We start from the raw sequence: 25,678 nt of genomic DNA, 5'->3' as shown, positions 1-25,678 counted from the left end.
TTATTATTATTATTATTATTATTATTATTATTGATAGCAGTAGTAGTAAAGTACTACACTCAAAGAAATTATGTATGCTGTTTGATCAAAATATTTATTTAAAATAAGCTAAAACAACACAATTATTGATGGGGTTTTTTAGGGACAACGTAATTGTTTTCTGTTCAATATACTTAAATTTGTAAAACTAACAAGTTAGCTTAATTTCTTCATATTGTCCCAACACAAATCGATTGTGTGGAACCCAGCATTTTTTTTACAGTGTAGTAGTAGTTGTAGTAGTAGTCATATTGTTGATGTTGTTGTCGTTGTTTAGGAGACTAAGAACGTGTTCAATGCATGTTCATTAAATGTAAAGTCTCTTTGTATTAAAACATCTGCCAAATGCATAAATGTAAATGTGGTAAACTGTATAAGCAATCAATCATAATGTAGAAATCCACAGCTTGAGATGATTCCAGAGAACACAGTCTTGTGAAATTTGGTTCCGTCCACAGTTGCTCCCAAGGGTTTTAATATTGCAATCGCCGGATTCAGTTATTAACAATGTTTTCTTACAGGGACATAAATAAAAAATAAATAAAAAAAATCACTGGAGAGTTACTGATTTGCATTATTATTACACATGTTTTTTTGTTTGTTTGTTTGTTTGTTTGTTTGTTTGTTTGTTTGTTTGTTTGTTTGTTTTTTAAAGAGGGAATTTCATGCTAAATATAACGACAGTACAAAACAGTACAATGCTGCTCCAGAATATATATGGACAGATTGGATAAGTGGAGCAAGGCGACATACAGCACCTAGATCTTCCGTGGTTAAAAAAATTTGATAAAAAGAAAACACGGGAATTTACAGTTGAAGTCAGAATTATTAGCCCACTTAAATTATTAGCCCCCCTGTTTATTTTTTCCCCAATTTCTGTTTAAAGGATAGAAGATTTTTTTCATCACATTTCTAAACATAATAGTTTTAATAACTCAGTTTCTAATAACTGATTTATTTTATCTTTGCCATGATGACAGTAAATAATATTTGACTAGATTTTTTCAAGACACGTCTAAATAGCTTAAAGTGACAATCAAAGGCTTAACTAGGTTAATTAGGTTAACTAGGCAGGTTAGGGTAATTAGGCAAGTTATTATATAACAATGGTTTGTTCTGTAAATGATCTAAAAAATATATATCTTAAAGAGGCTAATAATTTTGACCTTAAAATGGTGTGTAAAATTAAAAACTGCTTTTATTCTAGCCAAAATAAAACAAGTAAGACTTTCTCTAGAAGGAAAAATATTATCAGACATACCATGAAAATTTCCTTGCTCTGTTAAACATCATTTGGGAAATATTTAAAAAAAGAAAACAATTCTAAGGGGGGCTAATAATTCTGACTTCAACTGTAAGTAATTTGCTGATATGCTGAAATGGACACTTTAAATGTGAGATCAATGTAGCTAATTTTGACGCTCTCGCCGATGAAGTTGTAAAGTCAGACCGCGTTGTCATGAATGCTGCTATCAGTGAAGGCACAGTTAGTATAAAATCCAAACGATATCTTGTAATGAAATTCAAACATATTCTAGTTTACATCATAGAGCCTCAATATTCCCTCTCACTGCATTATTTCTACTATAAACTTGACAATTAGCTGCTGGATCAAAGTTTGGAGTCAATCCCATTCGCAGTCACAAATGATGAAATGCTTTCTATATTGCACCCTGTGGCTGTGTGCGAATGGATTTAGTGACAAGACGAGTGGGGGTAAAAAAAAAAAAAAAATGTGCCAAGATGGAGGTTTGTATCAGCATCTAAGCAGCACACAACAGACACAAACACTTTCCATCGGTCCATTGCCAAGGGCTGACCAACACCTTAGAAAATTGGAACGAAAAAAGGGTAAGGAAGAGAGCGCCAGATAGAGAGAGAAAGCATAAAAAAGGTATTTACTGTTCTGCTGACTTGGAGTCTAAGTAAAGCGTACAGAACACTACAAGACAGAAGCTTGTCACGCTTTTATGTTTTAAGACGGCAACAAAAAGATTGAAGCCAATTCACAGCATGTTCCATCGTCAACTACTTTGAGCACTTGTGAGAGAATGTTGTACTGCAGATGCTATAAATTTCACATTTCAAAGCACCAGTTGTCCACAAAATAAGACCACCTGATATGCTACAATATAATACGTTTTGAAACAATCTACTTTAAAAATAAATAAATTAATTAATTAATTAATTAAAGCTCATTCAAAAACTCCACTAGAACTTAAACTGTTGATTTTTGACAATTCTGACTCCATTCAGCTGATCTCCTGGTCTGGTTGGAGCACTTTTAGCTTAGCTTAGCACAGATCACTGAATCAGATTAGAGCAGTAGCATTGGTAAAGTCTAAGCTGCAGATACACACATTGATACAGAATCATTTTTGTGACACTGTATAACAATAATTAATACTTTTTGCAGAACTGTGAAGGTTGGTTTTTAATGTAGGGGTAGACGTTAAAATGTAGAATTTATTGGGTAATTTAATAAATAACGTAAATAATACTCAATATAACTACTGTTTTTACATTACTGTGATGGTTGGATTTAGCGTTGGGAAAAGGGTAGACATTTAGGGGGTTGACAATAATTGGGATTTAATAAATTACATAAATAATTCCCGTTAACTTCCAGCCACAGCCCTATCTGATCTAGCAACAACCAATAGCATTTACCTCATAAATGACCAAAGTATTTAAATAATTAAGCTTAAAATTAGTATAACATAATTTAGATTTCAGAGCCTGAAAATAGACTCCAGCACTATGGCCTACACTTGCACTACTAGTTAGAAGCTGCGTAATACAGCTTTATAAATGCTTGTCTCATGGAACAGAATGCCATGACTAACCGCGGTTAACCGCAGTATTCGCTGACATTACCAAGCTTCATTCTCAGTAGTGGCCAATTCTGAGGTGGAGTGTGAGTGGTTGTTTCTTTATGGAAGATGGAGATGTTTTCTCTACATGTTTTGTTAAATTTTGCTAAAATCTAATACAATGCTATGCTTGGCATAATTGTGTTTATTGTTTTCTGATAATAGAACTAGTTTCATTTTAGACATAGTATAGTCGACTTGCCACAGCCATGACTCTAATATTACATTTTTATGTTCAGATTTTTAATTTGTTTAAAAAAACAACACTATTTTAGTACTAATTGTTACATATATATATATATATATATATATATTTTTTTTTTTTTTTTAATTATTAAATAAGGATATTCTATAAATATGGATTAATAAGGAAAAAAATATTAAAAAGGAAAAAACAAAAAAATAATGTTAAGGGGAAAAAAATAATATCACATTTTTGACTGTAGGACTACAGTACATACAAAACTTTTCACAGACCTCAGTTAAATCTCCTTTGCTTAGGCTAGTTATCAATAAACTGTTAAAGCCAAAACAAATGATAAAATACAGGTTGTAATTTAATTTAATATACCTTAAATAAATATTTAAAACATAGTTTAATAGCCAATATACTGTATGCTAAATAAATATAACATTTTTAAATTAAATAAATAGGCTATTTTTAGAAAAATGGCCATGTTCATGTTTATTCCATCGAATTAAACACTTTGTTATGCCACAATGACAATATAGTTCCTGTCATATTGCCCCAGAAATATATTTGTCCAATATTGTCTGTAATATTGTATTGTCTTTGTACACAATGTAACTACAGAAAAGTCAAGCTTGAAATAGAAAATAGAAAAAAATAAATACATTTGAGCGAGATGCTAATGGTCTTATCTGATTTGATGAGCTATGCTAAGCAAAAAATAAAAGTGCTCTCGCCAGACCCAGAGATTAGCTAAATGGGTTTAAAAATGGTCAAACACAACTGTTTAACTCTAGTGGAGTTGTAAAATTAGCATATTTTCAAATCAATACTTTAAAAGCTATTTTTTTTTTCTGATTAAACTGAGTATTTAGTTGATGCAATCTCATTCAGTGAAGAAAGGTGGCATACATCTCGTGAGTGTTATTTTATATTAAGCATGTGTTTGTTTGCTTGGATTTATTTCTGCTAGTCAGTAGAAATGACTAAATGAAGTATTTACAATATTGAAGTTGAGGGCCATGCATCAATTGTACATGGAACTCATAGCTTAATAAAACCATCCAGAGCAAAAGAATGAAAAACGTATATAAATACATTTTCTATTCAATATTCCTTAAGGCACAATTGCTTTACATGAAAAATAAAGAGACCTTTTCTTTCTTTTCTTGCTTTCTTGAAAATGAGCACTGCTTAGAGTTGGTCAAGATATACATGGGGTCAGAGATCAGGAGAGGAGAAACAAATAAGACACACAATGTCAGGAGTGAGGGTCGAGCTGTCAGACCATATGGCTCTCATACATCAAGTGAAGACCTCAACAGCTGATCTTTGCTGGTGAGAGGTCAAGGAAATTCTCCCAAGCATTCAAAGAAGAGGACTGAAATGGTGATTGAATGAAACAAACAGAGGGAGACAGAGACACAGACTGAGATGGAGCAAGAGCAATACATAGCGAATAGGTCTTGGAGACTGACTTTTAAAGTTAACCTCAAATTGAAAATGATAATTTAGAATTTGTTTTATATCAAATTTATATACAATTGAAGTCTAATTAACTAGCCCCCCTTTGATTTTTTTTCCAAATGATGTTTAACAGAGCAAGGAAATTTTGACAATATGTCTGATAATATTTTTATCTTCAGAAGAAAGTCTTATTTGTTTAATTTTGGCTAGAATAAAAGCAGTTTTAATTGTTTTAATCACCGTTTTAAGGACAAGATTATTAGCCCCTAATTATTTTCATTAGTCTACAGAACAAACTATCGTTATACAGTAACTTGCGTAATTACCCTAACAAAAATGAATGACAACAAATTACTTTGTTCATTCATTTTCTTTTCGGCTTAGTCCCTATAGTCCTTAGTCCTTATACGCTCCTTAGTTCTTAATAATCTGGGGTCGCCAAAGCGGAATGAACCGCCACTTATTTAGCATATGTTTTACGCAGCGGATGTCCTTCCAGCTGCAACCCATCACTGGAAAACACCCATACTCTCATTCACACACATACACTTTAGACAACTTGGTTTACCTAATTCACCTAGAGCACGTCTTTAGATTTTGTGGGGGAAACTGGTAGCACCCAGAAGAGACCCACGGCAACATGCAAACTCCACCCAGAAATGGCAACTGATCCAGCCGAGACTTGTGAGGCAACAAGTGCTACAAGGGTAGTTAATGTGTAAGTGCTCTTTGGATACTGGATTTATGAACAAAATCATGAGTCCAAGGCACTAGAAAAGTAAATGATTTATTATTATTATTTTTTTTAAGAATACCCTGGACTAATAATTGTATAAACTACTTTGTTACTTTAACTTATTTTAACAGGTTAATCATTTATATGTACCGTGGACTTATGATTTCATAAATTACTTTGCTACTTTAACAAGTTAATCAGGTCTCAACTAAATTTTCCTATACACATTTTAACATACTATTTTAGTTAATTTGGCTGGTTAAACTTCAGATGACTAGAAAAGATTATTAATTCAACTTAAAAAATTAAGGCATATATATTGTACAGTGTGCAATCATGTACTCATGCTTCACATGTTATTTTTTTTTATTATTTCTTCTGTTGAACACAAAACAAGTTATTTTTTAAGTTAATTTGATTTACTGTGGAATTGACTTAACCAGCATTTTTCAAATATTTATTTTGTTTTCAATAGAAAGTAAAAAGCCACTCGAGGGTGAGAACATTTTCATGAGATAATGTTCATTTTTTGGTGAACTATACCTTCTCCATTAGTATTGGGTACACCGTTATTAAAAAAAGAGAGAGAGATAGAAAAAAAAGTATACCCCCTACATCAACCAAAAAGTAACAAACAGTTTTAGCAATGGAGTCAAATCCTGATAAATTTGTCTTGTTTACTTTAGCAACAGTCTACAGTTATCCTGTACAGTACATTTCAAAACTATTTAATTATTACCTCTTCATTTAAAGTGGAATATTTAGTCATTCATTTCTTGATCGTTACAAAAATACAATTACAATTTATTTTGTACTGCATGATTTATTGTAAGGTGGCATAGTGGTTCAGTGTGTAACACTGTCATCTCACAGCAAGAACGTCGCTGGTTTGAGCTCCAACTGGATCAGTTGGCATTTCTGTGTGGAGTTTGCATATTCTCCCCATGTTTGTGTGGGTTTCCTTCGAGTGCTTTGGTTTCTCCTACAGTCCAAAGACATGCACTATAGGTGGATTACATAAACTAAATTGGCCGTAGTGTATGTGTGTGAATGTGAGAAGGTATGAGTGTTTCCTAGTACAGGGTTGCAGCTGGAAGGGCATCCACTGTTTAAAACATGCTAGATAAGTTGGCAGCTCATTCTGCTGTGGCTCCCTCTGATAAATAAGGGACTAAGCCGAAGGAAAATTAATAAATGAATGATTTATTGTACTCTACTACATAACTGTATTTTGTTGATACTGTTAAATTATGGTTTTATTTACATGATTTCTTCACGCTTAGACCTGTTCTTCATGCACGTTTTATTTTATCAGATCAAGTGATTTGTAGCGTTGCATCTTCTGAAATGTGCTGTTTTTGCTTCTTTCTGGATGGCAGCATCTACATGTATACAAATAAATCACACTAACAGAGCAATCACAGCACAACAGTCTTTAAAAGCCATTCGTTTGAATCAAATCTTCTCAGTGCATCAGTTGTTCACAAAGAATGGTTTGTTTATAACCACTATTAAGTTTGGATGAGCAAATCGTGACTGCATCTCACACAAGTCCATAGTTTGATTTCTGAAGATTTCAAATACAACACACCCGCTGAATGAGCCACATTATGATACTTTAAGCCTGCTATTGTCCCCTTCAAGTTCAAATGCTTCAATAGCCATTCATCGTGAGTGTTTGAAAAAGAGCATTGGAAAAGAATAGTATGAGAGAAAATCCGTCATCATGTTTGGAAAGACAATATTAGCGTGAATGACTTTATTTTCATTCTTAGACACCAACTATGTCTTTAAACCTCACGACACCTTCCCTCCAGTGGTTCTCTCCTTGACCTCCATACTCTTCACTGTGCGCAGCAGCTTGCCATCTCTTACATTTTTTTTTTCTCAATCCCCTCGACAAACTCACTCTCTTTTTCCAAAACTGTCTTGTAACGGCGGTCTCCAATCAGGGCGAGAGCTGTTGTGTGGTTGTCTGAGCTCTCGGCTGAGCTTTCCACAGCGAAGAGGCTTTTCACAGTGCAGAGAGTGCTGTTGATATTCAGCGAGGCTCCATCTTGATCACGCAGCACCCGGATTGTTTACCCGACAGGCAGGTGAGGGGATGGGGAGCGTATCGCCCCCTCTACTCTTCAGACCTCTCGCCACATTCTCTCGCCACCCTGAACCAATTCCACCTCAGAGTCTCGGGGACAAATTAAACATGATAAGACGTCACCGCATGGGCCCGGAGAGCAGGGGGAGAGGATCACACCAAGATGTGGCCTCTGCACCATTTTTGATTTGTATGGAAATTAGGAGTCAAACTGCTTGGACAGCCAATAAAATTCCAGTCTGGGAAACATAACATTTAGATAACAGACTATAGTGGCAATTACTACTGATAACATGACCAGGGGAAAAAAAAAACAAAGGAAGCGGAAAGTAAATAACATGTAAATTATTTGTTGATGTATTTTCTTTTTCTGAGTTACACTTTGGTGGCCTTGATTACTACATACAACCATTAAATATCTATAAGCATGGATTTAATGTATAACTATATTTCATTCTGTAATAAATTATTACAATGCAAGTGCATTAACTGTAATTACAATGCATGGTCGTGTGCATGCATAATAGATACATTATATCAAATGGTTAAGTACATAATACTTAAGGCCAACTAATGTAAGCGCAGCTAATGCAAATAAATTATAATCAATTATATTTTCTTAACAGCATTTTAATTAAATCTGATTTAACATAATTGAATTTAATTCAAAAAGCAGTTCAACTAAAATCAAGATCAACACTATTATAGGATTAACATGTCCTGTGTTAACCCACATAACCAAAGCATCGATTTAAATTAAACCACACCGAACTGAACTCAGTTTTAATTTACTAGAACTTCTATGTTAAGCTGCTTTGACACAATCTACACTGTAAAAGTGCTATTGAAAAAAGAATGAATTGAATTGAAAGTATAAGGCCCAATCCCAATACCTTAGCTGTTTCCCTTAGCCCTACCCCTCGTTTTGCGCGTTCACAAAAAAGGGTAGGCGTGTCCCAATTCTCTTTAGTTTGAAGGCGTAGGGCTGATGGGAAGGACTTTTTTTAAGGAACATACTCAAAATCAAGGGTTAAGGGGTCTGGTATAATGTTAATGTTGTTTTTGTGTGTTTAAAAAGATGAATATGGCCAGGGTGTAAATGCACAATACAGTTACGATCTTATTGCCACATTTTTTTGTTATGATAGAATGATATATGCCTTCAGTAATTTTCTGAAACAAATCCCAAAAAAATAACGCAACTAGAATAACTACAGCGGTCACCATTGTCTGATCTCAAGTAAAAGATTGCGTTCACATATGATGGCGTGTTAGGTGTTATAGTGATCTCCCATTTCTAAGCGGTACATTTTGAAGCCCTTCCTCTTCACACTCTGTTTCAAGGGCCAAAGAGAAGGGGAAGGGGTGGGGGTAAAATGTTGAAATGGGATTGGGCCTAAATATGCATGTGATTTTGTGATCCACTAATATAAAATAAAGATTTTTTTGAATATCACTGCATTCAAGTACTCTGTCATTCCCCATTCTTAAAGAAGGAAACAAAAAAACTTGCTCCCTTGACATATGCAGACGCAAATATCTCCAAACCGCAGCAGAGAAAGAAACACGCCCATCACCGCACCATGAGCAGGGCGCATCTCTCCAGGGTACGCAGAGTCCCCGTGCCCGTGTCTGGGATGCCTCATTGTGAAAGTACGCTTGATGTGGACCCCCGCAGGGCCTGAGAGGATGTGACTCCAGCCTAAATACATCGTCTCTCACTGTCAAACCCCACGGCAGAAAGAAACGAAAGCTCCTCCCTCCGCTACTCGTCTGCCCGGGAGACCATATGCCTCAGTAATGTGCCGTTGTTTTTTCGTTTTCTTCAGTCTTGTTTTTGCTCCCTCTAGGCTGCATGTGGAGGGCACGCGTCACTATTTTTGAAGAGCTGTTGATTATTCATGTACCTCACACTGACAAGAGAAACTGTAAATGATCAGGTGATGTAGAGCCTACTCACTTTAGTTTAAGATCTAAATGTGAAGCCATCAATAATGTGAAACTAGAACTAAAGAAACAGATTTTAAGCCCTTTTATTTACGTCCTCTCACTTGTTCCTTGGAAATTAAGCCATGATACATGTCTTCTAGCAAGTATATTCTTTGATAAAGGTTTTGCTTCAGAAAACTTTTCTTAATCTCAGGCTTAACAGCTCTGGTTTAGAAAAGTAACTTGATGTATTTAAAATAAAAGTTATTCCATATATAGCACATACTTAAAGCATTTACACAGACTTCAAGCTGGATTTGGACTTTCTGGTGCAATAGAGTACAAAAATGTCATAACTAAACGTTTCTGAAAACCTCTTTGGTATTTCTAGTAGATAAAAACAAGCGACTTTCATCGCCTACTCAAAAGTCATACAGTGAGCAAAAAAAAAAAACAGAAGAAACTCGCACTTAAACATTCCCCAAATGAGGAGTTAGGAGGTAAAGACTTCATTGAAAGTTTTAGAGTTTCTTTGAGACATGTAGCATGGCATGGAGGCATTTTCAAATGGGTTGTTAAGTGTAGTGGTTGCCCAAATTGCTCCCCTCTGAGATAAGATGATTAAAATCAGTGGGACATCCGAGTGTAGTGATATGAGGCAAAACCGGTGGGGTATCCTTTTCGAAATGCTTTGACTCCTGTATCCAGGTCACCCCCTGTGGCCTCTCTAATGCACAATAAACTCATTACAGCCCATTAATATTTAACTATCTAATTTTCCTGCATATGTGATTTATTAGACAATGGCAAAAAATGAGCAAGACTGTAGGCTGAGCTGGAGCACAGTGGGCAAACAAAGAAAAATTAGCACAGGCCACATTGGCTTTATTGAGACAAATTGGCGCTGCGTATGAGAGCAATTAGAGAAATCGCTTTCTTTTCAGAAGCATGCCACCAGAAAGTAACTCTCTATTTTGGAATTAACACAGCGGAATTCGATAAAACCGTCTTGAGTCAGCTGGGCAGAATTAAAAGAGAGCAAACAATAAAAATGTGATTGAAACTTTAAGATCACATGGATCAAGGTCTGATCACATTTGTGAGATTGTTTTCTATTGGCCCATTTCCACTGAGTGGAACAGTACGATAAAGATCGGTATGGTTTCATGGCTGTTTCCACTATCAAAAGTTACCAAAAATCGTACCGTAGCGTACCACTTTTTGGGTACCCTTTCGAATGGGTACCTAGCACAACAAAATTGAACACAGGTTTCCAGAGTTATGTGACTAGCTCATGTACAAGCTAGAAAAATCAAAACAAAGGAAGTAGCATTTTTAAATACACAGCCGAGACATAACATCATAATAATATATACCTATAATATTAAGCCAGGGTCGACTCGAGCTTAAACAAAAAAAGAATCTACCCTGTTCCCCGTAGTTGTTTACAAGGCCATCTAAAGTGTGAGCGGTTGTCCTTTCTCGAGAGAGCTATATTTGAAATAACAAACTTCTTGAGCTGATGATAATAACGTGCGTGTGATTATTGAAGTGCTTCTGATATGTGATCCTTTCAGAAACGGACAAATACAAGAGTGACGCGCTAAAAAACAAAGGAGAAGCCGAAAAAAAACAAACAAACATAAACATGAACAAACGGCCAATTTTAATCATTGTTAATTTGCAGTTATAATCAAATCATGTTCATAGAAAGGTTAATAATGAACATTTATACACAAGTATTTATGTGTTTAAAGCCTGTTTTGTAAGAAGTGCTTCTCATATGATGTGTGAATGACCCGTACAACTTTACTATGACATTTCCTCAAGCGAGAATGATGTAAAAAAAATGGAAAACTTTCTGTTTTACACCACATCCTATTTTACCCTTTTGGCAGTGGAAACGCAAGCCTGATAAAGGTGACCTGTACCATACAATACTGTACCACTCAGTGGAAACCGGCCATTTGTAGGCTGAACATTTCAAATTGCAAGCATGAATTTACGATTTCACAAAGTCATACATCTCTTTCTCTAATCCTGTCTGTGAAGCCAATGCTTCTATAATACACATGCCGAGATAAAGTCTGTGATTGTATAAAAGAGCAGGTGCCAAAACCAGCAGTGATCTGATGATAGAAAGAGCATGCCATCAAACGAGTGTGTGTGTGTGTGTGTGTTAAGAGAAACACTGTGTGCATGTTGTGTGCACTTGAGTTTTTAGTGCAAGACTGGGTAGCCTTGGGTCCAGATGGACATGTTGACGTCCGAGGATGAGTGATTTTCTGGAGTGATGAAAGAGAAATAGAGAAAGAGAGAGAGGGAAGAGGGAGAGGGCCAGAGTCATGTGGACAGAGCTGCACTGGCAGATGCTTCCATTCGCAATAAACAGCATCAGCAATAAACAGCTCTGTCCTTAGGGGAGACAAGTGGAATGATCTAACCCCCTGTTCAAAGCGCTTTAGCATGCTGCTTATCAAAAGCCTCCTTTATTATTTTACTGTGGCATTAAGACCAAGCTGTTAATATGAGCCAGGCTGGAAGAACAATTCCACTGCGTCCTGCATTCATCTGCCGCAGGGCGGAACAGGATTGGCTTGTATGGAAATAAACATAATTCTAATCAGGTGGTGGTCCTGGGTTATAAAGCCCCGTATGGAAACCTCAAGGATTCCAGCTTCCTTTGATAAGCGGGGATCTGTTATGTTACATAAAATACATTTGCGTTTGTTTGTGGAATTGCCTATATGTCCTTTTTTTCTTCTTCTTTCTCTTTGAGACATAACACCGCTGTCATAACAGATTACAGGCTTGAAACTGACAACAAGGCAATTCAAGCACAAAAGCCTTTTAGGGGGTCTTGCTTCTGTCTTATATCTAGCAGTTCGTGTAGAGATTTGAGCAGGCATTTCTAATATAGATGGGAAAAGCACTGTAACATCTCTTGGTATATAAATATAGTCATGTCTGGAGCCTTTGATTGGCCTCCATAACAAAAGGTTTAAGATATAGTTTTTATAGGCTTATTTTACAACTCCTCTACAGATAAGTAGTTGACTTTTACCACTTTTTAATCCATTCAGTCAATTTCTGCATCTGGCAAGAGCACTTTTAGCTAAGCTTAATCAGATCCTTGAATCAGATTAGCATCTCCTTTAAAAATTGCCAAAGAGTTTTCCATTTTTTTACGTTAAACCATTGCTCCTGCTACAGCTGCAAAGTTCCTTGATTATTACACCAGAATGAGAGTTTAGTTCCTAGCCATATCAACCTAAAAATAGCAACATTTTTCATCTGTCTTCTAGTCCTTTGCACAATTTACCTACAGGAGAGTGTTCCTTTATGCCGTTATTGGGCCATACATGGATGTTAGGGTTCAATGTAGGAGGGAAGAGCAGAGCAGTTGTTCAGAGAAAATTTAATGAAATGTTGGTTGGTGAATGTGGATCATTCCAGGTCCCTTGCAGGGAAGCTGATGTCCAGAGTCACAGTCATGTTTTTTAAAAGTTGGCAGATTATCTAAAATGACAGACAACTGTCAGAAGCTCATTTGCACGAGCACTGAATATGAATATATGCAAAAACTGCAATCGTTCTATACATGAAGACAACTTAAGAAAACAATATTTTGAAAATATTCATTCATTCATTTTCTATTCGGCTTATTCCCTTTATTAATCTGGGGTCACCACAGTGGAATGAACCGCCAACTTATCCAGTATGTTTTTCGCAGCAGATGCCCTGCCAGCTGCAAAGTATCCCTGGGAAACATCCATACACACTCATACACTAACGACAATTTAGCCTACCCAAATCACCAGTACCGCATGTCTTTGGACTGTGGGGGAAACCGGAGCACCGTGAGGAAACCCAAGCAAATGCCTTCTTGCTGTGAGGCGACAGCACTACAGGCTGCGCCTCCGCGTCACCCCCATTTTGAAAATAATAATTATTAAAATTAAACATTACTATGGTCCTTCGTTATTAGCAGAAGTTACTTCTAAAAATACCCCCCAATAGGCGAAATTTTCAAAGTAGTCAGCTTTTTTTTTTACAATTATTATAGTTGTAAGGCTGTAAAACCCCTCACTACACACTTTTTACACTTTTCTCAGACAGACATGAACATTTGCACACTTCTCTCTCGTTTAAACACTCTCAAACCTCAAACCTTCATAAAAAACCAAGTCAAGTATTATAGAATGAAACCAAATATTAAAACCATTTGATCTACATATATTTATTCCGTAAAGTCACCCTACAGCCGCGTAATTTCCACCTTCCTTTAGCGTGTTTAGAAGTTCAAGTTTTTGTGCAATAGTTACCATCTTCCTCTCCTTTTGGGTGCTACAGCAGTTGCCTTTAACAGTGCAGAACATTTGATCAACAGTGTGGGGTGAAACTTGCAAACACACAGTACAGCACTTCAGAGTCACACTGATAGCAATCAAAGATTTATGTAAATTTGGCAAGCTGAACGCATTCTGTACTGTACAGGAGACAGGACAAGGAGGAGATTGATTGACAATGGTCAACAGCCAGTCAGGATGCAGAACACAATACGCTTTAGGAAAAAAGCATGACAAATTGCACGAAAAAAAAACTTGCAAAACTGCAAGTCCGCAAAAAGTGAACTGCGTTAAAGCGAAGGATCACTGTACATAAACTTTTTGTTTATATTCTACCACAAATAAAGATTAAAGCACCACAATTAACTGTAGCACAAGAGTATTTGCTCATTTGGTTAAAAGACCTTGGCAGAACCTCTGAAAAACTAATAATTTGATCATTAAATGATAGTGGAAACACATTGAGGTTGCAAATAAAAATGTAAAAATGATACTTGTATGAATAGTCCCCTAACTGCTAAAATAATCCAACAGAACTGAAACAAACAATATTAGAAATTCTAAATCAACTTGTAAATGTAAATCTTTGCTCAGTGCTTTATCTATCTGTCACAATATTGTGATGTCTGAAATGATTTTACTTACATGCCTTACGATAAATACTTATATGTGCAATTAGCTGCAATTAATCTGATTATAATAAGTCTGCTAATGTGGCAGACAATGCAATTAATGTGATTAAATTGTTTGTCGCCTGACAACAGCCATTTTTTCTACGGTCTGCATTATCATAGAGGGCACAGCTCTAATATTAAGCTCTTGATTCTGAGAGAGATATATGAGACTCCACAACTTAACCCTCACTTACTTTCCACGCCTTCTCATAGGCTCGTTGGTCATTAAGAGACAAAAAAAAATGATGGTAGTCCTCCTTTTAGAGGTCAAGTGCTGCCCTGGGCTCCTCCTTCTCCTTGAATTACTTCAGCATTGACACCAATTATTAAAATACATCTTCATTAGATCGCTTTAGAGCTCCATCTGTGGAGCAGCCAGAAGCGGTCTTCACCACCCCATCACACTTAATTCACTCAGATCAAACTCATATATTGCCTGAGCCACTCAATGAACAGGGCTGAGCAGCGCCTCCCCCCAAAACCTCATTCATTTTAGGTGTATGCAATAGCAAGAAGGGGGGAAAACGAACGAAAGCTAGCATATGACTTCATTCAACATCAATTTGCACTTCAAACTGATGCAAAAAAAAAAAAAAACACAGCTTTTTCTCAGCAAGCAGGAAAAAAAGGAGGAGTGTGTGCGATCACAGAGAATATCAGTGAAGTGTTCAGGTGCTGCTGTGAGTTCAAATATCGGTAAGAATTCATGATGCACCATTTAAAGAGGACGGCGGTGCTGATGTGGTTTATATTTCAAAAGCAACAAGCAATGCATGTCATCACCATGCCAGAAGAGTCAGACTCCTATTTTCTTGAGAGCGGATGTCAGCGGTGAAGAAAACCTATTAGGGCGAGAGGAGGAGCAAGTTTTGCCAGCATCCGTCTTATTTCAGCAGCACATAAAAGCGGAGGCGTTGAATTGCTTTTCAAATGCAGTAGGCCATGCCACACACTCAATCCACCAGTGTATCCGATTTGATCCCCCAAGCAGAAACACAAGCAGAACCATTGATTGATACCACCAAGCCAAGTGAGTCTGGGGGAAATAGGGAATAAGAGTGTGAGAGAGAGGGGGTGGAAAGGCCAAGCAACTGTGGCTACAAGGAAAACAACATTACAATAAAATCGGAATCTGACGAAGAAGAGGACTTAAATGAGGTATAAACTGAATTTCTAAAAGAATGCTTGGACTGATTCAGAAGCATGGTGACTGTCTACGGACATGCTAATCTACTAGAGTATGATTCAGAAAAAAAGGTCAAAGAACATTTTTTCCCTCAAAATGACAAGTCATAAACATAGAGAATAGGCCACTGATTAAACAAGTAGTAAATAGTAAACTAGAGGCAGCATGGTGGCTCAATGGTTAACACTATCGTCTCACAGAAAAAAGTTCACTGGTTCGAGTGCCAGCTGAGCCAGTTGACATTTCTGTGTGGAGTTTGCAAGTTCTCCCCATGTCTGCTTGGATTTCCTACAGGTGCTCTGGTTTCCCCCACAGTCCAAAGCCATGCAGTATAGGTAAGTTGGGTAAACCAAATATTGCCCGTAGTAAGTGATAGTGTATGGCTGTTTCCCAGTACTGGGTTAAGGCTAGAAGGGCATCCGCTGTGTAAAACATATGCCAGATAGTGGCTCTGAAATAGAGACTAAGCCGGATGAATGAATGAATGAATGAATGAATGAACTTAACAAGTCAGTATTTTAAATAATCTAGGGCAATGCTATGGAACAAACTGAAATTGGATATTAGAAGTATTACAAATGTGGCTAGTTTTAGTTTCAGATTTTATTTGTATTTACTTTAATAATGAAGCGTCACAGTGCATCTGTTACAGAGAGTAGCATAATCTGTACTTCATATCAAGGATCGCAATGGAAATAGGTTTTGTTCTTAAAACTTTATAGTGTATATCTGGGCAAACTAGGGGCAGCAAGAAAGTTGTAAGAAAGTTGCTGTTTCAAGTACTGTCTGGCGTTTCTGTGTGGAGTTTGCATGATCTCCTCATGTTCATGTGGCTTTCCTCTGGGTGCTCTAGTTTCTCTGACAACCCAAAGGCATGCTACCACATAAAATCGAACAAACTGAGTTGACCGTACTGAGTGTGTGAATAAGTGTGTATGGTTGTTTCCCAGGACTGGGTTGCACCTGGAAGGGGCATCCGCTGAGTAAAACCAAAAACCATAGAATACACAAGACATTTCTCTAGTATATTTTTAAATGGGGAAAAGTGTAACTGTTAATATAGTGAATAAAGCCCCGCCTACTAGCATAGAAGCCAATCATCGATCGTTATATGGCGAATGAAGCCCGTCATCTAGAACAGGAGCAAATCATCGATTGCTATAGACTGACGATACTCTGAGGCGCTCAGACCAGACATGAGTTTCTGCAGATTTTGTGTGATTGGTCCGTTTAGAAATTAAACTAAAGATTCAGTTGTTGTTTAATTTTATTGGTGATTCCTAACATGAAATTAAATCATAAGCTTGGCAAACAGTTTTGGAGAATTTGATGTTTCCCTATTCAAACTGAATGCCCGAGCATACCGCCCGATAGGCGTTTCAAAAATGACCGCTGAGTAAAATGACTTGCCTTAAATGGATCAAATGTTTTCAATAATTTTTTCATCAAATAAAAGAAAGAGAAAGATAGCATTGCAACATATTTGTAAAGAGTTATATGAAAGTAATATGTAAACAACTAACACTCTCTTAAGTTGTATGCTATTGTTTTAAAAATGTCCACAGTCATCATTGTCAATTCACGATTAATTAGAAAACATCAAAACTGATAAACAAATATAAAGTATTAGTCCGTTTCCCCTTTAAATCTGAGACTGTCATGTTAGATTTCTTGAAAACAAGCAGAAAGCGTGGTCTACCTTTGACTTGGATACACAAGTTTCAAAATAGCATAAATAATTTACTCACCCTGACACAGCAGTTTCAAATATCCCAACATTGATAGAAGTTTTGATAAGAAACATACAGTACAGTAACTTCCAAAACCTGTCAACCTCAAAAATATTGGTGTATCTGGATACAATTTCAACTTGAAATGATGCACTGCTTATAAATGGGACTACTGCGGCAAACAGTATACAGTATGTATTTATGTTTAAGCTGTTGATCTGGTAATAAATAAATAATTCAGATATGGTCATACCGATTAAATGAATTGATTAAGTAACCAGCACTGCAGCAACACTCCATTCATCCAATTGTTTGGCCCCTATTTCTCAAAAGCTCAAACAGTCAATACAGTAGGAGTTTGAACCGCTTGAAAGACAGGAATCTAGAACACAAAACCCCTGATGATCACTATATCTTTGTTTGATAAAAGCCATTTAACACTGGGCCCTTTGAGCGATAGGGGAGAAAGAGATGCTGCGGCATAATGGAAAAAAAAAAAAAAGAATGTAAAAATGGAGCATCTATCAATACCAAATCTCAAACACCAGTAAGACCTGCACTCTTGGGGAACGCTAGATAACAGGCTCATTTTGTATACTTTACAGAGGGCAAGAACACATTTATACCTCCTCCACTCATCGTTCATTATTCGGCAGTCTCCAGATAGACGCTATAGCTATAAGCGAGTAGTCGAGAACGTTTTTCCAGTCAGTGGAGAATACTCACCATTAAATAAATACAACTGCAGTTGCGCAGACAAATGAAGCAAAGTTTGACCAATGACTGCTCTAACAGCTCCGCTATGAGGATTTATAGTGTGTGGCAAAAACAAGCATCTGCGAGGCCTTATAGAGTAATTCATCCCTGGAGACTGCCAGCTGCACCAAGCGTAAAAAAAAGAGAGCTGGAGATCAGGTGAGGACACCACCTACCACCTCCTCCAACTGGTGCCATGACAGTGTATTTTAAGCACTTATTTTTTGGATTAATTTTAATGTTTACACAACAACGATGTAGCCAAAAACGAAAATGCCTTGAATTTTGGAAAAGTTTCCAGTTTACATGACAGGGTTTTCAAAATAATCCGCATTTCCACATCCACGAAAACAGTCGTTGGCAGCTCTGCGCTCATGTTTATGTAGAATTTGCCATGTGTGTGAGATGTGTCTCCACTGTTGGTTGCAATGTGAAGTAAATCCACACTTTGGGTATAAAGCTTAAGCTAACACTTGAGCAACAACATCACTACTCCACCATTGTTTGTTTGCCACTGCCTTTGATCTACACTTTAAAAAAAAAGTATTATAAACGCATATGCAAGCTTATGATGTCATAGTTTTAAAAGACTTTGTTTTCAGGTGTTTACACTTTTATTTTTGCATTTCAGGGGCTGCGACTGAGCAGGCAATGGAGTAAGGTGTAAGGTGGGTAACCTCAGCAAAAACTTTATATAATTCGTAAAAATCTACACAACTGGCTGGTTTATTTATAAATCCAAATGGCGAGCAAACTATGTGAATATAAGTACATGGGGAAAAATAATCAAAAGGATGCTAACACACCTAGCATGATGTCCGAGTCAGACAAACACACTGACATTATGGTGATTAAAGCTGATCTCATGTCATCTATCAAAACGGAAATATCCTCGCTCTTTCAAACAGAACAAAAACATGTATTATCTAACAAATTTGATTGGTCAAAGATGAATTACCAGCAGTTAAATCTGAGATAGCAACTAAAGCCTGGTTTATACTTCTGCGTCAAGTTAACGGTGTGACCAACAGCGAATGTAATGCGCATTTATATTTCTGTGTGCTGTTTCTGTTGCTCTGCAATAACACTTTTGAAACGCTACCTGGCAGTAGGTGTTTATGTTCCTCTGTGTTGAGTTTCTTCGCTGGTGTTTTTTTTATTTTTTAACGCTACCTTCATTTACAAGTGGCTCAAACTCGCTCAATTTGAGGCTGGAATCGGCAGCTTTAATCATAAGGTAAACATAAAACAACAGTCTCCATCCAGAGCTCTTTCATGGAACTCCACACTTGTAAACACTTGCTGCATCGGGCTCGCACAGCTCTCACCTCCGCCCACACTCGCCAGTGATACCAAACCGACCAACCACAGAGCTTGCGCTATGCGTCATTGCGATGTGTAGTTACATTTTTTAAATGGTGCGCGTTAACGTCGCTGATGGCCACAGCAAGGAATATGCATCTACGCGTAGGCTGCGCTGTAAGATACGAGTGCACTTGAAGTGTAAATCAGCATTTACGCTTTGGCTGTTGCCTTAGATCTTGAAGAAATGTATGCATTATCAGTCTTAAAAAGACTACTATGTACTCCACCATTGTTGTGTACAGTATGTTTGTTTGCAACTGCCTCTCGTCGGCAACCATCAGCCTGTCATACTGAGCAGAGCAAAGACGGTTGACATTGTCCATCCACAAGATGGTGACAGAGACCACATAATAAGCACTTAAAGGAGAAAAACTCAGCGTAATTTCAATCTACAGCTGATCAAACCATTATAATAAAGGTAAGTGACTTTCTAAGTCAACCTCTCTCTTTTGTATGTTGTAGAGCTGTATTCATACCAGAGAAACTGGTAGTCTTTCTAGTAGTGTTTGCTTTTGCTTTGGATTTTTCTGGGTTAATTATTGTGATATCCTGATTGCAACAGAGGAATAAATGTATCAAGTCTGATGGAATTTCATGCCATTTAGCCTTATAATCTTAAAAATGTTAGCAAAATCAGCTGTTTTGTTATCACTTTAGACATTACGCTAGAGAATCATTCAAACAATTGCTCTAAAATGTCGTTGGTGAAGTAGCAACGGTTTCTGCTGTTCTGACGTCAGATGCAGATGTGAATGAATGGTGGAAGAAAGTATTCCTTATACAAAAGGACATTTGATATTCTCTGTGTTTGATTTTCTTTTTTATAAACACAATTATGCAGTCAAACTGTTGTATGAACACAATATCACACTCGTTGCAGTTTGATATCGCTGTATATCGTTACTGGTGGAACACTAAGGCACTCAGCCGCAAGCCTACAACCAGTGCTGATAACTATATCGCACTGCTACTCATGTGATATTGCTCATTTGTGAATGGATATGACATCATAGTCAATCATAGACATCAAAAAATTTAATTTTCAGGTGTATTTTCAGATGTAAATAAAAGTATGTCCGGTGTACACTTTTATTTATGCAGTTCCAGTCCCAAAAACACGGTTGTCATGCAAACAAGCAGGCAAAAGCATAAAAAAGTTTAACACTTTTGGCTGAAAACTCTGTTGTTTAAACGTCCCCTAAATCTCACTCACCGGGTGACAAACAAGTATTTATGATTACAAATAGTTTTACATCACAAGCTCTTCCCTTCCATGCTCTTCCAGTGGTAAAGTTCAACCAATGGATTACAATCTTTGAATTAAGTGGTACAAGGAAGTACGGTTCTACTCATTTTCTGAAAGTTCCCAGAATGGGTCCAAATGGCATCCTACTCACTTCAAAGCTAGATTCACAGAGTTCTAGCTTCATTTCAAAAGAGCCGCTGCAAACTATCAAACACAGAAGAGCATATTTCATTTATGAAGACGTGCAGTTAGAGTTCAGAAACAGACCTGGGGAGAGTCGAGTCAGTGGGTACGCTCCAGGCGTAATTGATAGGAACTGAGCCAAAGATGAGTCCCAGAGGAACTCCTCAACTCTTACTTAAAAACCTACACCTTTGGAGAGAAAAACTCGAGAAACAATACAAAGTGCAGAAGACTGAAACCTAAACACAATTAAATCCCAAAAAAAAGCATTCGGCTTCACAGGAACAGGCTGGGTTTTTTCAGTTTTGTCTGAACGTCTCAAAAGAGTACTCACAACCCCCAGAAGCAATCAGCAACAGTTATATTCAAGAGTCATATAGCCTTAAACCAGCACATTATGTTAAAGTGTTGCTGGATGGCGTTTAACAGGCCGATGTAATGTCGATACTGCAGAATAAGCGGAGTTATTGTTATCTGGAGCGGTGCCAGTAGGCTAACGTTAGCAAACTGCACAGACTGCGGTCAATCTGCTCTCAGATCAGTTCACTTCAATGACTGATCATCTGACCGCCGCTGCACACATGAGCAGACTCTTCAATTCTGCTCAATGTCTGACAGGCCCTCTGCAATGCCCCTTTATGAAACAGGCATTAAAATCTACCGAGGCCACTCACTGTCAAAGGTTCAACTTACTGCCTTGCCAAAGGAAACATTCACTTTATCCTTCTCCAGCAGTGTGAATAAACAAGGGAAACAAACGGAGAAACAAACTGGCCAAAACAAGAGTGCAACTCTCTGTACTGTAACTTTCTCTCTCTCGTTCTTTCTTCTTCGCTGTCTCTCGGGGGGCATCCAGTGAAGCGGAAAGGCAGTCAAGCTAACCAAGCATGTCTGTCCTCTGCTCCTATCCAAACCCACAGCCGCTTAGTGTATGGTTCCCATGAAGGAAGAGGGATGCTTTGTAAACTGACATGTAAAGTACACTTCCAACTCTGCAGCTCTGCTAATTGGCGCAGAGCTAAATGTGTATTTAATCTGATTGTAGGAACCAAGTAAAAGAGAGAAGAAGAAGAAAAAAAACTGAGACCGCTTTATAATTGAGATTTCAGAGATGCCAGGATGCTGAATGTTTGTAGGGATACAAGCTACCATCAGGGTAGCTGAAATGACGTGTTCCTGTGTGATTAGGAGGAGAGGAAAAAGCAAGCTGTCCTTACCTCTGGATTTGGAAGAGAAGGACAGGGAAAGCTCGCTGAACATGTCCGTATTCTCAAACCGCTCCTCTTTGACTTTGAGCCAAAAGCAATTTTCCGCCATCTCCTGAGGCACTATCTGCAAGCACAGGAAAACTCCATCAAACACCAGCAGGAAAAGAGCAAGGGAGTACTGGTGCACACTTAAGCGCGTGCACACACACATACACACACACAAAAGCGTGCATATATGAATGGCACACCATGAAATATGATCAAATTATTTGAACTCAAGTTTCCTATGCCCACCAAGACTTCATTTACTTGGTCCAAAATACAGTTAAAAATAGCGTATCTTCAGGATTTTTTTCTTTAAATAAATAAACTGTATAATAATTGTATATTATTGTAGGAATAAATTGTAGGAAAAATTTTTCTTCCTCACCATGTCTATCATGAATCAGCTGTGAATAGACTTTGACGTTAGTTATCAGCGTGAATGTAAATATATTACACATTTTAATACAAGAATTATTGTGCTGTGAAAGACAATCTAAAATTATGTATGTAATTGTCAATGCACTGTGAATGTCATGATATCAATATGAAAAAAATTATATATCTATATATCTAATATTTTATATAAAATTTACTAAATAAAATTTTATATACTGTAGCTATTTTCCTAATTTGTCATGACAACAGACAACTTTATTGAAAAATATTTTTTAATAAACAGTAGCACATTGTTTTATGAAATTATAGTAAATCGCATTTTAAATCGCAAATTGCAATTAGATTTTTTTTCTCCAAATTGTGCAATATATATTGACAACAAAATCTTATTGTCAGTTTGAATGATGTCATGGATGTCAAACATGTGTATTAATAAAATATGCTGGTTAAGAAAATAGTTATTACATTTTTTTTATTAAAACTTAGTTATTAAAAAAAATTGTTTTTCTGCTTTTTATAAAGCTTTTAGAAACCTGTAACAATTGACGTCAATAGTACGTCAATAGATGGCGATTGTAAGAAAATCAATGGTTTCAGATTTCCAGTATTAATATATATATATATATATATATATATATATATATATATATATATATATATATATATATATATATATATATATATATATATATATATATATATATATACATATATATATATGTATATATATATATAGGGGAGTTGTTAGGGGAGAGTTACTATAGTCTTTTATTATAGACACCTCATGCTCACCATTTCTGTTTGTTGTCAAAACTGACAGTTGGAGCAGCATGATAAAATACATTAGCCACACCTATTTGCTTAGATTAAAAAAAATAAAATAAAATAAATAAATAAAACAAAACAGGAAGTGCATTTTCAGATTACTATTGAAGATTAGAAATGCACACTTTTTTTCTAAATGACATGCACAGATGATTTGTTCAAATAAAATTATTTTGTTCAAATAATATATATTTATATGAATATATTTCATAGTATAAAGCTGTGAAAAGAGTTTGTTCCGAAATAAGTGCACATACCTTGTGTGTGTTTAGTTTAAGTGTGGGACTAGCATCAGGATCAAATAGATCTAAATCTGTGTAGAGAAGTGGCCTTTTAAACTATATATTTTCTCGCTTATAATTTGCATACACTATAGTAACCTCCTCCCCCTCATCAGTTCTCTCCGCTTCATTACAGTATCTGAATAAGATAATTCAACTGTGCTACATATCACAATCAAACCCAACATGTATGTGTGCAATAAATTAGGTGTCTGCAAACTTGGCATTTAAGGCCTAACATTTTAAAGCTTCTGTTGTATTTTTCCTGATAAAAAAATCGAAAGAGCTTTCCATCCATATAGATCTGTCCCCAGTTTAAAGCATCAACATCTTTAGTTAAAGATCACCAAAACAGAACAGCATAAGAACAGCGGAGAAGGTTTTTGAGGTGGAAATGCTTTTTTTTTTCTTTTTAAGATTGACTAATCAGTAGGTTGCCTGAAGAAATATTCTCATTTTCAAAAACAGATATTAAAGAACAGACAGACAGATGGAATGATAGTACTCTAAGCAGACTGATATAAAAATAGAAAGAAAAAGAAATATGATAAACAAACAGATTTTTCATTGGATGGATGGATGGATGGATGGATGGATATGTGGATGGATTGATGGATGGATGAGTGGATGGATGGATGAAAATATATGTAAATTCATCCTGTTATCCTCTTAACATCAATATAAAACAATGTCTGTCATCTCAAGGTGCAATGCGTCAATCAGAATCTGGCAGCTTTTTTATCTTTCTTTATTTCTTTCTTTCTTTGTTCTTGTGCTCTGCAATCAACATATCAACCATCAAACTCGAAAGAAAAGAAAATGACAGGTTACATTTGGCATGAAATGGCACCTTTGCAAAGATGTTTCCTTCTTAATCTCAGTGTACATTGTTGTTGTAATCTTGTATAATTGCAGCCCAACACCTAGAACAATATATGCAGCAAGAATATATCAACTGTATATACTATTGCCAAGAATTCTGTGGGTTATAATTTGAATCCTGATATAGTAACTTATTGTCACCAGCATAAGGAGGTTAGTGGATAAAAATACAGTTGGTGTGTTGGCTGAAAAAACAGAACGCAATATGATTTAATTGTAATTATCAAATTGCCAAGACTACATTGTAATTACACAAGTGTGTTTTTTTAGAACCTGAGTGAATGAACAAATGAGATTTTTCTTGTATTTCTTTGTATTTCTCTTCACTGCAAAAAATGCTTTTCTTACTTAGATGTTTTGTCTTGTTTCTAGTCCAAATAGCTCAAAATACTTAAGTCAAGAAGCCTTTTCAAGCATAAAATGTCTTGTTTTAGGCAATAGTCTACCAAAATTAAGGGATTTTTTACTGAAAACAAACAAAAAAAAATCCGTCAATGGGGTAAATTGATAATTTTGTCAATATTTTGGTATAATTATTCTTCAAAGGCAAGGCAACCGTATTTATATACCAACTTTCATGCACTATCATCATTTAAAGTGCTTTACATAAACAAGAATAAAAGTCATAAAATAAAAAACAAAAACGTGTATAAAAATAATTTTAAAAAGTTTTAAATGTGGTAAAGCAGGTTTAAAATGAATAAAAAAAGTATAAAAGAAAGACATTCAGTAAAGCACAGCGCCCATTCAGTAAAGGCACAGCTAAACAGATGTGTGTTAAGCAAGCGGCAACATCTCACTCTCTCGTGAAGCTACTGTAATACTGTAATAAATAAAACTGCAATTCATCGAAATTCCGCTAGGCTTGGCTCCATAATAGAGCACATTTCTATTGACCCTAATGGTAAAATAACCAACTTTACAGCAGAAAAAAAATTGTTTACAGCCTGGTATAAAAAAAAAAAAAAAAAAAAAAAAAAAAAAAAAAAAAAACATTTGTTGTGTATACCTAATATTCCAGTTCATGAGAACTGTGAGGAGGTGATTTTTTATTTTTATTTTATTATTTTATATCTCTCAGTTTCATTTATATTAAGTTAAATAAGTCTGCATAATTAAGGTCGTGGCTACCTGAGTGACAGCTCGGTCTCGCTGGTTGCCGTCATATCACCTCTGATTAGCCACTGAACTCAGCTTATGCATTGTATTTTTGTTTTATGTGC

General features: G+C 36.3%; 1 protein-coding gene across 50 annotated transcripts in view; it reads right to left on the bottom strand.

The window, feature by feature from the left end:
• Positions 1-25,678, bottom strand: part of diaph2 (diaphanous-related formin 2) — a 712,207-nt gene that overhangs the window by 450,473 nt on the left and 236,056 nt on the right. For all 50 annotated transcript variants that reach the window (XR_012389930.1, XR_012389932.1, XR_012389933.1 and 47 more), the window contains one exon: positions 22,036-22,150. Coding sequence is in view for 47 of the 50 variants with exons in the window: in XM_021481247.3 (XP_021336922.1) it covers positions 22,036-22,150 (115 nt within the window). In the remaining 3 variants the exon portion in view is untranslated. The remainder of the gene's footprint in view (positions 1-22,035; positions 22,151-25,678) is intronic.

Source organism: Danio rerio, chromosome 14 (assembly GCF_049306965.1).
Source record: "Danio rerio strain Tuebingen ecotype United States chromosome 14, GRCz12tu, whole genome shotgun sequence".
NCBI classification, from domain to species: domain Eukaryota; kingdom Metazoa; phylum Chordata; class Actinopteri; order Cypriniformes; family Danionidae; genus Danio; species Danio rerio.
This window is presented reverse-complemented; position numbering and strand designations above follow the sequence as displayed.